The following is a 15078-nucleotide window of genomic DNA, read 5'->3' on the forward strand; positions in this document are numbered from 1 at the left end:
TAAGAACAGAGAGATTTGAATATTGCACATCACTAAATGTCAGTAGGGCTTCTGGGGAGCTTTTGCTGAAATACAAATTCTGATTCAGGAATTCTGAGCTTGAAGTCAGATGTCAGTATTTTATTTGGATGACATCCTGAAAAAAAGAAGGGTTAAAGAAAATAGAATCAACCAGTAAGAAGACTAAGGAAATATCAATATGGAACACAGAAAGGTTATTAACTAGGATTAGCTGTAAGAATATAATACAAGAGTCAATCTTGGAAATAACTGAAAAGGTCTAACCAGTAGAAATTAATCACTAACCCAGAAGATAATATTCCTGTAGATGCTCCAGATGTTTGGACTCAGATTTGCTGAACAGTATTGATACCCCTCAGATAAAAACATAGGGAAGAATACATTTATTTTAAAAACTTGAGATCAGGGCTGAGGTTGTAAATTCAGAAGACTTGCAGATGGAAACTCTTTATCATGCTGATTCAGGAGGTAGGAAAAATGGATTGTGAAGACCTTGGCATAACAAAAAATGACCCTTGAAGTGACAGAATAACATCACCAGTAGAAAAAATGCTTTTAAGAAAATGGTTTAGGAACATCCCTGGCAGTCCAGTGGTTAAGACTCTGTGTTTACAATGCAGGGAGCACAAGTTCAATCCCTGGTCGGGGAACTAAGATCACATGCCATGTAGTGTGGCCACAAAATAAAAATATAAATTAAAAAAGAAAGTGGTTTATGGTCCCTTAGGGTCCACTTAACTACATTTTGAGTGAGCAGGGGATTATGAATCAGCAACAGAAACTGAAAAGGTGGGTCAAGAAAAAGAAGAATAAAGAGAAGTGTACTGTTTACAGTGAACTCCCATAAAGGTTTCACAGATAGGCACTGTAATTTTGTACATACCGGGAAAAAGTGGTTATGTGATTTTAGCCAAGGTCAAGAGGATATTTTATATAAGCTGGCCAGATGTCAGGTATCTTTCCTAGCTGAAAGCTCAATATTCTTTGCTTTAGGGAATGCTAACCACTATCAAGGGGACTTCCTAGGTGGCTCAGGGGTAAAAGAATCTGCCTATCAATGCAGGAGATCCAAGAGGCCTGGGTTTGATCCCTGGGTCTTGAAGATCCCCTAGAGGAAGAAATGGCAACCCACTCCAGTATTGTTACCTGGAAAATTTCACGGACAGAAGAGCCTGGTGGGCTGCAGTCCATGGGATCACAAAGAGTCAGACATGACTGAGCAGCAGCAGCAGCGAACACGAATCAATGTACTAATGTCAAGTAAACACTGTTGCCTTGTGAAACCATGGGACGAAGCCCATGGCTCTCATGTCTCCTGCACTGGCAGGTGGGTTCTTCACCACTAGTGCCCCCTGGGAAGCCCAGGAAATAATTAAGGCATCTTAACGTGAAGAAGGCTGAGCGCCGGAGAACTGATGCTTTTGAACTGTGGTGTTGGAGAAGACTCTTGAGAGTCCCTTGGACTGCAAGGAGATCCAACCAGTCCATTCTGAAGGAGATCAGTCCTGGGTGTTCTTTGGAAGGACTGATGCTAAAGCTGAAACTCCAGTACTTTGGCCACCTCATGCGAAGAGTTGACTCATTGGAAAAGACTCTGATGCTGGGAGGGATTGGGGGTAGGAGGAGAAGGGGACGACAGAAGATGAGATGGCTGGATGGCATCAGCGACTCGATGGAAATGAGTTTGAGTAAACTCTGGGAGTTGGTGATGGACAGGGAGGCCTGGCGTGCTGCGATTCATGGGGTTGCAAAGAGTCGGACACGATTGAGCGACTGAACTGACTCAACTGAATTTAAAAATTAATCAGACACGACTGAGCAACTGAACAAAATTTAAAAATAAGCAGGATTCTATTTATGTCATATGCATGACTACTAAAATGATAATTACTTGTTTATGGTATTTTGTATTGCCAATGAGATTAGGCATGGCCTTGGAGTTTTTCAGTGAGTATAAGGAGATTCTAAAAAGAATGGGACTTTGCTTAATTTGTTGACTTCTCTAGTTTAAAAGAGAGGGTTTAAATGAACATATTCTAAGTATTCATCCTGCATTAATATTCAGGAAGGTAGCAAATGTATCCCCAAGAGAAGTAATTTTTAGTAGTTTTGTACTCGCAGATAATTCTGTGTGCTACTTTGAAGGATACTTGTATGAGCATATGAATCGGGAAAACGGCAGAAAGGCAAGAAAACATTTTCTTTTCTTTCTCTCTCTCTCTTTTTTTTTTAAAATATAGAACAAATTAAGTAGATCTGCCTTGGGCTCAGAGTTTATGCTTTTTTACTATATTCTTATGCTAATATTTTAAATGAATTATTTTGCCCACCCTTACAATAATATTTAGACAGCCTTTCTTCTTTCATTTGTTGTAGTGAGCTAAGTAAGAAAAGGAAAATGGCTTTCAGAACTCTGAGTCAATAGGCAGCTCAGAGGGACATGATTGCTTCCTTCCTTGATGTTTGACTTCGCTGCTATTATCTCAAGGACAGCAACTGAGATAATGCAGTACAGATATGATAGGATTGAGTGACTCTATTAATCTCTTCAAACTGATTTATTTAAACAGTAAAACATCTGGGTCTATATTGGTCCACATGTAGCAAGTAACACTGGTCAAGAAAATTAAGATTTTTCCAGGTCACATGGAAATTGCAGTGCAATATTTTTGCTATTGTGTAACAAAATTTGATTCTATGCTCAGGATCCGGGGGATCCAGAGAGTTTCCAAGGGAGTCAGATACATGTTTCAGCATAGACACAAAGGAGAAGATCAGTTTTTATTGTGTTTAAGATTTTGAACATTATATTCAGCAACCCCTGCCCCCCTCAAAAAAAAATTCTAGGTTTTTAAAACTGCAAGAATCTATATATTATCTCCCATGTCATTGGTGCTAAATCAACCCAAATGAGATTTGAATAAATTGAGAAACTCTGTGTGTGCTACCATGGGAAGAAATAGTGGTGATTACAAGAACCATAGGAAACTTCATTGGGTGTGAATAGTTTGCAGCTACATAGTAATTAGTGAGCGTTATGGAGACTAGAGCTATAGTAGCAGAAGTCAAAGAAGTCAAGCTGTTTTGCTCTAAAAATAAATCAAAAGAATTTATTAAAACTATCAGGAGAGAAATAGTTAAACTGAGTGGAAGTACATTCATGTTTTTAATATTTAAATTCACATTGACAGATACATCCATGCTCTCTGAAAAATTATGTAAACAGCATGTTTCCCATTTTGCTACAACTATACTGATTGGTACTTGTGTGGCCAACTTTTTCATCAGTTCTTTTTAGAAAACAAAAAAAAAAACTGCCTTTTTATTTTTAAAAATAAGAAAACGTATTTGTTATAAAATATCTACCATCTCCTTATTCTTAAAATATTATCCTTTTTTAATCATATTTCTTGTCTACTTAACCTTCAAAGTGCTTCTAACATAACTAATAGATTAAACGAGTGTTGAAAACCATCCACTAAAATTTCTCAGGGAAGAGAGTTGCATCCTCAACTGTCTGCTGCTAAGTCGCTTCAGTCGTGTCCAACTCTGTGTGACCCCATAGACTGCAGCCCACCAGGCTCCCCCGTCCCTGGGATTCTCCAGGAAAGAACACTGGAGTGGGTTGCCATTTCCTTCTCCAATGCATGAAAGTGAAAAGTGAAAGTGAAGTCGCTCAGTTGTGTCCGACTCCCAGTGACCCCATGGACTGCAGCCCACCAGGCTCCTCCATCCATGGGATTTTCCAGGCAAGAGTACTGGCGTGGGGTGCCATTGCCTTCTCCTCCTCAACTGTGGACACAACTAACTATGAGAGCTGGTGGATGTTTGGGACACTTGGCGAGCTGGGGTTAGAGAAGAGGAAAACGGACAGAAGCATCTAGGCTGATCATCGTGGTGGGTGGTGTGGAGTAAGGGGGAAAGATACCTGAATTTGTTAGAAAACCATGGCTCTGTTTCATTTGTGCTTTCAATCAATAGTCGGCCCTAGGAAAAGTCACCAGGCTTTTTTCTTAGTTTTGTATCTTGTTAGTGAAGAGGTCTACTCAAAGTCCCTTCTAGCTCTAGAATTTCACAATCTGTTGCAAAGATGCAGCTATACAGATATGACTTAGTTTTATTAGGTGCACATGGTTTAACTGGTTTTCTGTAATTGCTGACACAACAGGGAAATTGAGAGACAATTTAGTAACAATGATTGGGCATGGCACTGTAGACCACCTATTGAGTTGTTGTTATTCAGCCACTCAGTCGAGGCCAACTCTGTGACCCCGTGGACTGCGGCACACCGGGCTTCCCTGTCCTTCCCCATCTTCCAGAGTCTGCTCAGATTCATGTCCACAGAGTCGAAGATGCCATCCAACCATCTCATTCTCTGTCACCCCCTTCTCGTCCTGCCATTTTCAATCTTTCCCAGCATCAGGGTCTTTTCCAGTGAGTCAGCTCTTCGCATCAGGTGGCCAGAGACTTGGAGGTTCAGCTTCAGCATCAATCATTCCAATGAATATTCAGAGTTGATTTACATTAGGATTGATTTAGAGAGCACCAATAAATGATTACCTTGAGTTATAGCATTGGTGAAGACAACGTTTTAGCCAAGATCATCTCAGTAAATGATGTGTTCTTCAAAATAACGCTATGGGTTAAAGGCCCCCTTCCCAACAGGTTACAGAGTATAACTATGTTAACAGTGTGAGTCAGTGCTTGTGTTATTTCTCTACTCTGAGCAGATTGTTAGGCCACTTGCATGTTAAGTGTACTATAATACAGAAAATCAATGACTACACCCTCCAGTATATAACAGGGTGAAGCCATTAAACATTTCATCAGGAAAATGCAAAGCACAGCTGTAAAGTTCTTTATTGTTGGAAAGGCGTCATTACAGTAGTACTTACTAGGTATTTACCACCAGCTTGTAAAATCTACCATGGCAAATTTCACGGTAACCTCGTTAACATTGAACATTACTGAAACCATTTGGTGGAGGAGACAGTTTAGAGGGTAATAGTAAGAAATAAAAGCCAAATGTTTTCATGAGGAAGACTGCCTGTGTCATCTCTACTTTCGAAATCTGTCCATGATGCTAAAAGAATCAAGATCTCCTGCCTCTGTTTTGTCTTTTTCTTTTTTGCAAAGATATGTCATTCTTCAGCCTTTAACTCTGTTTAAAATACAAAATAAACATAGTCTGATAACACTTTCTTTAATGGCATATTTGGAAATTACCTGAAAGACACAGCGGGTAGATGGTGTTCAAATGATAATCCCCAGTGAAATACATCTCTAACGACAGGATTTGGAAAAAAAGAGAGGGGGGTTGAGGAGACAGATGGTACTTAGAGTGCACATAGAACCTCAGCATTAACTTTAGAACTCAAGGCCTTGTCAGCAGCCGGAAAACAAACTATTTTCCATTGATTGGTATGAATCATTATCTCTCTCTGTTGCCTGCACTTTTTCCACCATCCACACCGCTTAAGTGTCAACAAATCTGCCACTGACCTTTCCGTAGCTCTCTGCTGAGGTACCTACCATGGCGTTTCTAATCCTTGTCAATTTCTTTCCAGACAGAGCTTTTTGTACATGCCTTCAAGGATCAGCTGGTCAGGAGTGCCCTTCTAGCACTTTACACTGCCAGGCCTGGGGGTGTCCTGAAGAAACCACCCTCTCCTCAGAGTGGCACAGAGGAGAGCATTTCCCAGGACCCACCCCTGCCGGTGAGACGGCAGGACTCCATTCCACATCACTCAGACTACGATGAGGAGGAGTGGGTAAGTCTTTTATTTTTTTTAACTTAGCTTGCCTCCCCAATGCTATAACTCAAAGGACTAAAGCCTTAGCATTTAGTACTGTAAAACAGAGCAGAAGTGTCAAGAAATCTCTCCTTTTCATCACAACATGTTGGAAAGCAGTCATAATACAGATTGTGGGTACATAGGTCGTGTTTTTTTTTTCCTTGGGGTCAAATTATAAATGAAAGTTTTAACCCAACCACATTTATTTGATGTGAAAATTTATATATTACATATGTTGTCTGTTGTTGTTTAGTTGCTAAGTTGTGTCCAACTCTTTGTGACCCCATGGACTGTAGCCCACCAGGCTCCTCTGTCCAAGGGACTGGAGTGGGTTGCCACTTCCTTCTCCAGGGGATCTTCCCAACCGAGGAATTGAATCCGCATCTTCTGCATTGGCAAGCAGATTCTTTACCACTGAACCTCTACATTATATATGTTAATGTACATATAATGTAGTCAAATAATAATTATCTCCAATAAATGTCATCAAAGAGATAGCTTACAGAGAACCATGTCAGATTCCTGATCTCCAAAGAAGAAGATTTAGCTTCAGGACCAGGGACCAGGCTTGATCACTCAAGAACTTTGGTGTAGCAGAGTTTTATTAAAGTGAGAAAAGTAACAGTGAAAGCTTCTGACATAGACATCAGACATCACAAGGAGGGCAGAGAACGGTCCCCTAGCTAGTCTTATCAAGGCCTTATATACTTTTTTCAGACCCACTCCCACAATAGATATATCTTAAATTAGCAAGATTAGAACGAACAATAGAAAGATCTTACCGGACCCACTCCCATATTATACATTTTAAGATGACAGGATTAGTCAGAAGGTTCTTGTTAAGGAGAAGATACATTGTTATATTGACGAAGACAAAGCAATGTAGAAGTTTGTCCTTTTCTCCTTGAGAGTCCCAGACCCCTTTCTCCTTCTTGAGGGCTCCGGACCCCTTTCTCCTCCTCAAGAACCCGTGACTTCTTATCAACCTAGCTGGGAATTGACTCTCTCCAAAGCAAGGATGCCACAATTGCAAGACTGTAATATTTTCTTTATTTATTAAGGAGATATAAACCATTAAAATTGTTTTTAGAAAAGGAGTCAGTAATCATCAATAATCCACGACTTGGATGCAACAAGTATTTTCATTGGTGCAGTCCAGTGTGTTAGTTTTGGGCATACTTAAAAAGCATTAACATTTAAATGGCAGTTAAGTTCTTTTGTTTATTGGGTTTGTTATTTAAAAGATGTTGCTCCAGGTGGCTCTAAAATTGGCAAAAGAAGGGCCACATAAAAGCATCTGAAAAAATAACTAGTAAAGGCAAATAAAGGTTTCCCAAGTGGCTCTAGTGGTAGAGAAAGTGCTGGTCTATGCAGGAGTCATAAAAGATGCGGGTTTGATCCCTGAATCATGAAGATCTTCTGGAGAAGGGTGTGGCAACCCACTCCAGTATTCTTGCCTGGGAGAATCCCTTGGACAGTGATTCTGCTGGGCTATGGTTCATAGGGTCACAAAGAGTCTGACACAACTGAAGCGACTTAGCATGCAAGCCCACACAAAGGCAAATAAACCAAATAAGTCAGCATGGTGATAGGAACCCTAGGTGGGCAGAATAAAACAGGAGAAAACCAAGGTTTCTCTCTCTGGGTGAGAGGGAACAGTGTGTTTCTCCTGAATCAATATATATTCCATTATCTAAGAACTTTTTGAAGTATATGCATACCACACACACACACACACAGAAACTCCTTACTATGTCACATTCTTAACCAAGAAAATGCTGTTGTATGCCAACTGTATTTTCCTGCCACTCTAAATTTATAAGTGTTCAGGGAATAAATTATTTATAAGGCTCAGGTCACTCAAAAAATTGCTGTCTGCAGGGCTATGAAGTGATACCTGTTCTTTCTTTTGATGAAATTACTACCACAGGAAAGACAGAGCTGGGCTCCAAGAGGTAAATGCTGAATAAGTATTTGTTGTCACTGATTAAGATTGCATTTCTCCCAGTGAATCATTTTCAAAAGAGAAAACCTAATATTTCTTCTTTTTACCTTCACCTTCTACTTCAATTTACTTACTGCTCCAAGACATCCATACCTCATAACCTCTCTGAAGTTCAGTTTTCTCCACTGTAAAGTGAAAATAACAGCATCTGTTCTACGTAGCTCTTCGTGTGGTCCAGAGATAGACGATTTGCCTGTGTGATAATAATGCCCCATGTCCTGCAAAGGCCCAGGCGCATGAATTGTATTACTTTACTATTATTGCTGTGTGTTATCTTTTTTTAGATGTATAAGTTATGTATGATCCTCAGTATGAGGATCAATAATAGTCCTTGAGATAAGTGAGGAAATGGGATAGATCATAAATTTGGATTGTGGGACTTCTTTTGTGGTCCAGTGGTGAAGACTCTTTGCTGCCAATGCAGGGGACATGGATTCAGTCCCTGGTCAGGGAACTGAGGTCCCACATGCTACATAGCAATAAATAAATTTGGATTGTGACTTTGAAAGAGTTTGAGTAGATATAGAATAGAACTTGTATTTCATGAAGTAAACTTACTGTTAACTCCAGACATTCTGGAATATGAAGTCAAGTGGGCCTTAGAAAGCATCACTACAAACAAAGCTACTGGAAGTGATGGAATTCCAGTTGAGCTATTTCAAATCCTAAAAGATGATGCTGTGAAAGTGTTGCATTCAATATGCCAGGAAATTTGGAAAACTCAGCAGTGGGCACAGGACTGGAAAAGGTCAGTCTTCATTCCAATACCAAAGAATGTTCAAACAAACACACAATTGCACTCATCTCACACACTAGCAAAGTAATGTTCAAAATTCTCCAAGCTAAACTTCAACAATCTGTGAACCGAGAACTTCTCAATGTTCAAGCTGGATTTAGAATGGGCAAAGGAACCAGAGATCAAATTGCCATCATCCGTTGGATCATAGAAAAAGTAAGAGAATTCCAGAAAAACATCTACTTCTGCTTTATTGACTATGCCAAGGCCTATGACTGTGTGGATCACAATAAACTGTGGAAAATTCTTCAAGAGATGGGAATACCAGACCACCTGACCTGCTTCCTGAGAAATCTGTATGCAGGCCAAGAAGCAACATGTAGAACTGGACATGGAACAATGGACTGGTTCCATATTGGGAAAGGAGTCCATCAAAGCTGATATCGTTACCCTGCTTATTTAACTTCTATGCAGAGTATATCATGCAAAACGCCAGATTGGATGAAGCACAATCTAGAATCAAGATTGCTGAGAGAAATATCAATAACCTCAGATATGCAGATGATGCCACCCTAAAGGCAGAAAGCAAAAAGGAACTAAAGAACCTCTTGATGAAAGAGGAGCATGAAAAAGCTCGCTTAAAATCAGCATTCAAAAAACTAAGATAATGGCATCTGGTCCCATCACTTCATGTCAAATAGATGGAGAAACAATGGAAACAGTGACAGACTTTATCACTTCAGATGGTGACTACAGCCATGAAATTAAGACACTTTCTCCTTGGAAGAAAAGCTATGACCAACCTAGACAGCATATTAAAAAGCAGAGACATTACTTTGTTGACAAAGGTCCCTATAGTCAAAGCTATGGTTTTTCCAGTAGTCATGTATGGATATGAAAGTTGGACCATAAAGAAAGCTGAGCACCAAAGAACTGATGCTTTTAAACTGTGGTGTTGGAGAAGACTCGAGAGTCCCTTTGACTGCAAGGAGATCCAACCAATCAGTTCCAAAGGAAGTCAGTCCTGAATATTCATTGGAAAGACTAATGCTGAAGCTGAAGCACCAGTGCTTTGGGGAGCTGATGCGAAGCACTGACTCACTGGAAAAGACCCTGATGCTGGGAAAGATTGAAGGCAGGAGAAGTGGAAGGCAGAGGATGAGATGGTTGAATGGTATTGCCGACTCGATGGACATGAGTTTGAGCAAGCTCCAGCAGTTGGTGATGGACAGGGAAGCCTGGTGTGCTGCAGTCCATGGGGTCTCAAAACGTGAGAGTGAGCAACTTAACTGTTAACTTTTTGACAAATAATTACCACTTTAATATTAAATCAAGGGAGATTGTTGGAACTGTGTATCTTTTGTTTTCATAATTTTCACCTTATTGTGTTATGCAAACTCCCTCCCGTACCTCTCCCTCCTCCTCCTGCTCAAGTCATCCCTCACATTCCCTCCTTCCTTATTCCCTTTTCTTTAGATACATTTTGAGACCTTCTATATCACAGATGGAGAAGGCAATGGCAGCCCACTCCAGTACTCTTGCCTGGAAAATCCCATGGATGGAGGAGCCTGGTAGGCTGCAGTCCATGGGGACGCTAAGAGTCGGACACGACTGAGCGACTTCACTTTCACATTTCACTTTCATGCATTGGAGAAGGAAATGGCAACCCACTCTTCTTGCCTGGAGAATCCCAGGGACAGCGGAGCCTAGTGGGCTGCCGTCTATGGGGTTGCACAGAGTCAGACACAACTGAAGCGACTTCGCTTTTCACAGATACTCCAAATGGCAAGATAAATCATGCTAGATTGTTAGATCCTAGAGTTCAGATTCTAGTGGTAGATAAAAATATGTTAATAAATAGTCACAAAATGTTGTGACAAGGATGTAGAAAGACAAGTGGAAGAAGTTAGGCTTTGCTAAAGAGATTTCAACTCAGTATTTTAAATAAACTTATGATGGGAAAAAAAGGAAGACAGCGGGAGAAAATGGTGAGTTGAGGTCAGCGGTGAAACGTTCGGTACGGTGGGTGTTACAAAGCACTTGTTCTGCCTGGGTTACTGTGCCAGGTGCTGGGGACACAGAGATGAGCTGCCTACAGATGCAAGGGTTCCACAGCCTATTCAGGGCTCTAGAGATACCAGTGTCAGTGATTGTGCAACTTAGGATTATACACAGGATGAAGTGAGACTCTGGTGGTCACAGTGGGATTTCCAGAAGCATTTCCTGAGAATTAAATATGAGCAGAAGATAACAGTATGCAAAGGAGGATGAGGTGACCTTTCAGACAGGAGCACATTAGCTGACAATGGTAATTGGGATGTGTGTCTGTGTTTATTAGTTTTTTACTTGTTTTGTTTTAAAGGTGGTACAATTGACTATGTTTATTGCTCCAAAAAGCATTTAAGGCTGAAAGGCAGTGACTCATAGAACAAGGCCCTTACAACGAAGAGAAGATAATCAATTCCAGTAGGCATGTGGGGGACAAGTTCTAGGCAGAAGTGTGCTGCTGGGCTGAGAATGCCAGGAGGGTGTAAAAATGGATTTTAATTTTTTGAGGGTGGGTGGGGCTGGATGGCTTCTTTGTTCTTTATTTGAAATAGTTTTCTCCAGGTTTATTGAGCTATAACTGACATATAACACTGTATTAGTGTAAGGTATGCAGCAAAGTGATTTTTTTGCATATATATAATGACAAGAAATTAATGTCTATCACTTTACAGGACTATGATTTTCTTTTCTTAGGATGAAAATTTTGAGACCCATTCTCTTAGCAACTTTCAAAGATACAGTTCTGTTTTGTCAACTATAGTCACCGTATTGTATATTACATCCCCAGGACTTAACTTTTCTCATAACTGAAAGTTTGTACCTTTTAATCCTCTTCACCCTTTTTGTCTTCCCCTCCTCACTTCTGGCAATCACCAATCTACTCTCTGCTTCCATGAATCTGTTTTTTTTTTTTTTTTTTTAAGATTCTCAATATAAGTGAGTTATACAATATTTATGTTCCCATTATGTGATTGATTTCTCTTAGCATAATGCCCTCAAGATCCATCTATGTTGGTGGAAATGGCAGAATTTCCTTCCCTTTTTTTTTTAAATTAGTAAATCCTTTATTTTGGTGAATATCAAAGGTATTCATCACTACCATGGATCTATTTTAGCTCAGGGGAGAGTTACTATCTAGTGAACTCTGCTGTTATTAGACACTAAAAATAGGAAGAGACTGGAGGGCACTGAGAATGGGATAAGGAGAGGACAAAGCTCGGGGGACAACATGAGATCCTACCCATCTTCATTGCTAGGAAATGAGTAGACAGAGCAGCTCTAACCTAAATGCTGGCCTCGCCACAAAAGGTTTTCAGAAGAGGTCCCGTAACAATCACTCACTGGACAAAAAAAGGTCAGAGTTTCTAGAAGAGATATCAGGATATGAAAAACCAACTTGGGAACAATATGCACAGCACTGCAACAGAGCGGGATCATGGCAGCCTGGCTTCGGTTAAGACAGCTGTGGACACAGCAGTCTCTGGGGGCAGCGCTCACTTACAGTTCCACGGCTGCCCTGTGGCATGAAGATGCTGTACATGGTTTTCACATACATGTCATCTGGCAGAGGCTGCTTCTCACTGCCAGGTTCAAGGAATTTATTAATTGCAGGGATTTTGCTTATTTTCACCATGTACTCCTGGAGGTGAGGGAAGGCAGACAGAATATTAAGATGTTTTTTCTTCTAGAGCCAAAATGATCTGGAGTAGAATTATGTCTGCAAGGCTCAGCTGATTGCCAACAAGAAACCTTTGTCCATGACTCTGTAAAGCCTTTTCAAACCCAGGAAAGTATCTAAGTATAGCTTCTGGGCTATGTTAACCACTTTCTTTTGCTGATCATCTGGTTTGAGGTAAGGGTACACTTGATAAGCAGTTCCAGAAGATCCAGGGTCCCCTCTACGTACATGTCTACCAGGGTTTTCTCCTTGAGATCTTTGCCAAAGAGACGGTGCTTGTCTGCCCTGTAGTAGAGGATGCTCCGGGTCTGCACCAGCTTCAATCAGTTTCAACCATTGGTGCTTGTTAGGACAGCAGATGGCTACCATCTTGCAACTTCTGCAACTGTTGTTTTGCTTCTAAAAATTCTTCATCAGACTTGACTCCATCAGCAATTTAAACCCAGATTCCATCTGGCCTTGTCTGTTTGGACAGTAGAGCTTGGGTTTCATAGCCATCATGGCCTTTCAGGTTTTCTGGCTCCACTCGGAGTGACCAGAACTGCACAAAGGCACCCATCGAGGTGTCTTCCTACTTCCTTTTTTGTGGCTGAAGTATATACATATGTGTGGGGGGGCAGGGAGTGGGGGGTTGGTGTGTGTGTGTGTGTGTGTGTGTGTATGCTTGTATGTATGTATGTATATCACATTTTCTTTATTCATGCATTTGTTGATGGACACTTAGGGTGTTTCCATATCTTAACTATTATAAATAATACTACAATGAACACGGTGGTGCAGATATCTCTTTGCAATAGAGATTCTGTTTCCTTCGAATATATTTCCAGAAGTGGAACCATCATATGGTGGTTCTATTTTATGGAGGCGCCTCCATACTGATTTCCATAGTGGCTGTACCAATTTACATTCCTACCAACAGTGCATACAGGTTCCCTTCTTCTCTGCATCCTCTCCACTGCTTGTTATCTATTTTCTTTTTGATGATACCCATTCTAGAATGTGTGCGGTGTCTTTCATCGTGGCTTAGATTTACTTTTCCCTGATGGTTAGTAATGTTTAGCACCTTTTCGTGTCTTCTTTGGAAAAATATCTGTTCAGTTCATCTGCTTGTTTTTTAATTATTTGCTTTGCTCTTTTCTGTTGAGTTGTACAAGTTATTTTTATATTTCAGACATTAACCTGGATGTCTTCTTTTATCATTAAAGCAGGATCATGTGCAGAAGAGGGCAGAGAGGACAGGCTGAGCAGAGTGGTGGAAGTTTCAAATAGATACCAAAGAAAGTGGCTGAAGTTGGTTACTAGCAACATTTGAGAAAAATTAGAAATCCCAGACCTTGTGAGGGCCGGCCAAGGAACTTCAATAAAATGTTATATAACAATCAAACTTGTTATTGATGTTCCTTGGAGACCACTTTCTATTAGAAAGATCCCTTTGTCTAAATGGGAAAATAATTTGAAAAAGAATAGGTGCATATATATGTAAAGAAAAAAAGAAATAAAATATGGGAATCTTTCATGTTTTAAAAATAATCACTGAAGTTATAACCACTTAACATTATTTTCAGATCTTTATCTCACTTTGAAAAGTTGAGTAAATCCAGTGAAAATGCAGCTAATTGGAAATGCCTTTAGACACTGTACTATTAAATGAATTGGAAACATAATTTTGTGTAGCACTTTTCTTGGTTAATTAGGTGTTAGAAAAGTTTCGGCACTGATTACAAGTCTAGTCAACTTCCTGAAATAATTTAATGTTTTAAACAATTAATTTAATTGGGTTTCTGTGATAGCATACAAAAACACTCTGATCGTGTAGGTTAATTTAGGCTTGTATATAAGATTATAATAGCTCTATTTTTAAAAAATCTGATTTATTTAGTTTCTGGCAGCAAATGTAGTTTTAACAATTACCTAACTTGAACAACTGCATAGTTTTTCATAATAAATATTTGGAAAGTAAGTTCATGTTAGTAAATTACTCGAGTTCTAGTGAGCTGCTGCTGCTGCTGCTAAGTCGCTTCAGTCGTGTCCGACTCTGTGCGACCCCATAGACGGCAGCCCACCAGGCTCCCCCTGCATGTAAAATATCTTTCTTTTGGAGGTCGGAGAGAGAATCTCTACTAACTCAGTCAATGTGAGAATGTTCAACTTCTTTGTTGGAAAAATTAATGACATATGAATCTAGATAATAATTATCTAGTCAATAAGGAAGAGATTGAAACTAAAATGATCACTGGCCAAAAAAAGTCTATTATTTGCTGAATTTTACTTATTAAATAATTGAGAGCTTTAAAGGTTTATTTTCTTGAAAAGTTAGTAAACAATTAAACCCTGCAGGAATATGGGGATTTTTGTGACAATCTGTGCAAAGAAATAGACTAATCTAGCATTCTCCATGTTTTAGCTGGTAAAGATGACATATTGCTTTTCTTTCTCTACATCTCTACAGCAGATGCTGCCAACAGCTGGGATTCCAAGATTAGTTTGTCCAAAATATTAAAGCATGTCATCCTACCAAAGTATTAAATTGACCCAGTTTTTGTGGCTTCCAGTAATTATACTGTTCTCTAGAAAATTGTTATTTAACACTGATGGGTTTGGGGCTAAATCTGCCTACTCTCCTTCAATAATTGTTAAAGAATAAAGGTAAACTTCTGATTTTTTAGATTCTGATCCATTCCAGCAAAATGTGAGACTAAGAAAACATTATTATTTAGCCATATCCCTAACTCATTTTTTTAGTTGAACTACTTTTCTATATCAGGAAACATTTCAGCATCCAGATTAGCCAATT

At 39.7% G+C, this 15078-nt stretch overlaps 1 protein-coding gene and 1 pseudogene across 5 annotated transcripts in view; one reads left to right on the forward strand and one right to left on the reverse strand.

Moving 5' to 3' along the window:
- INPP4B (inositol polyphosphate-4-phosphatase type II B) overlaps window positions 1–15078 on the forward strand; it is a 714114-nt gene that overhangs the window by 565964 nt on the left and 133072 nt on the right. For all 5 annotated transcript variants that reach the window (XM_019977498.2, XM_070769067.1, XM_019977497.2 and 2 more), the window contains one exon: window positions 5589–5792. In XM_019977498.2, the coding sequence (XP_019833057.2) occupies window positions 5589–5792 (204 nt within the window). The remainder of the gene's footprint in view (window positions 1–5588; window positions 5793–15078) is intronic.
- LOC109571209 (glutathione S-transferase A4 pseudogene) lies at window positions 12060–12782 on the reverse strand (annotated as a pseudogene).

The sequence above is a fragment of the Bos indicus genome, chromosome 17, assembly GCF_029378745.1.
Source record: "Bos indicus isolate NIAB-ARS_2022 breed Sahiwal x Tharparkar chromosome 17, NIAB-ARS_B.indTharparkar_mat_pri_1.0, whole genome shotgun sequence".
In the NCBI taxonomy this organism is placed as follows: domain Eukaryota; kingdom Metazoa; phylum Chordata; class Mammalia; order Artiodactyla; family Bovidae; genus Bos; species Bos indicus.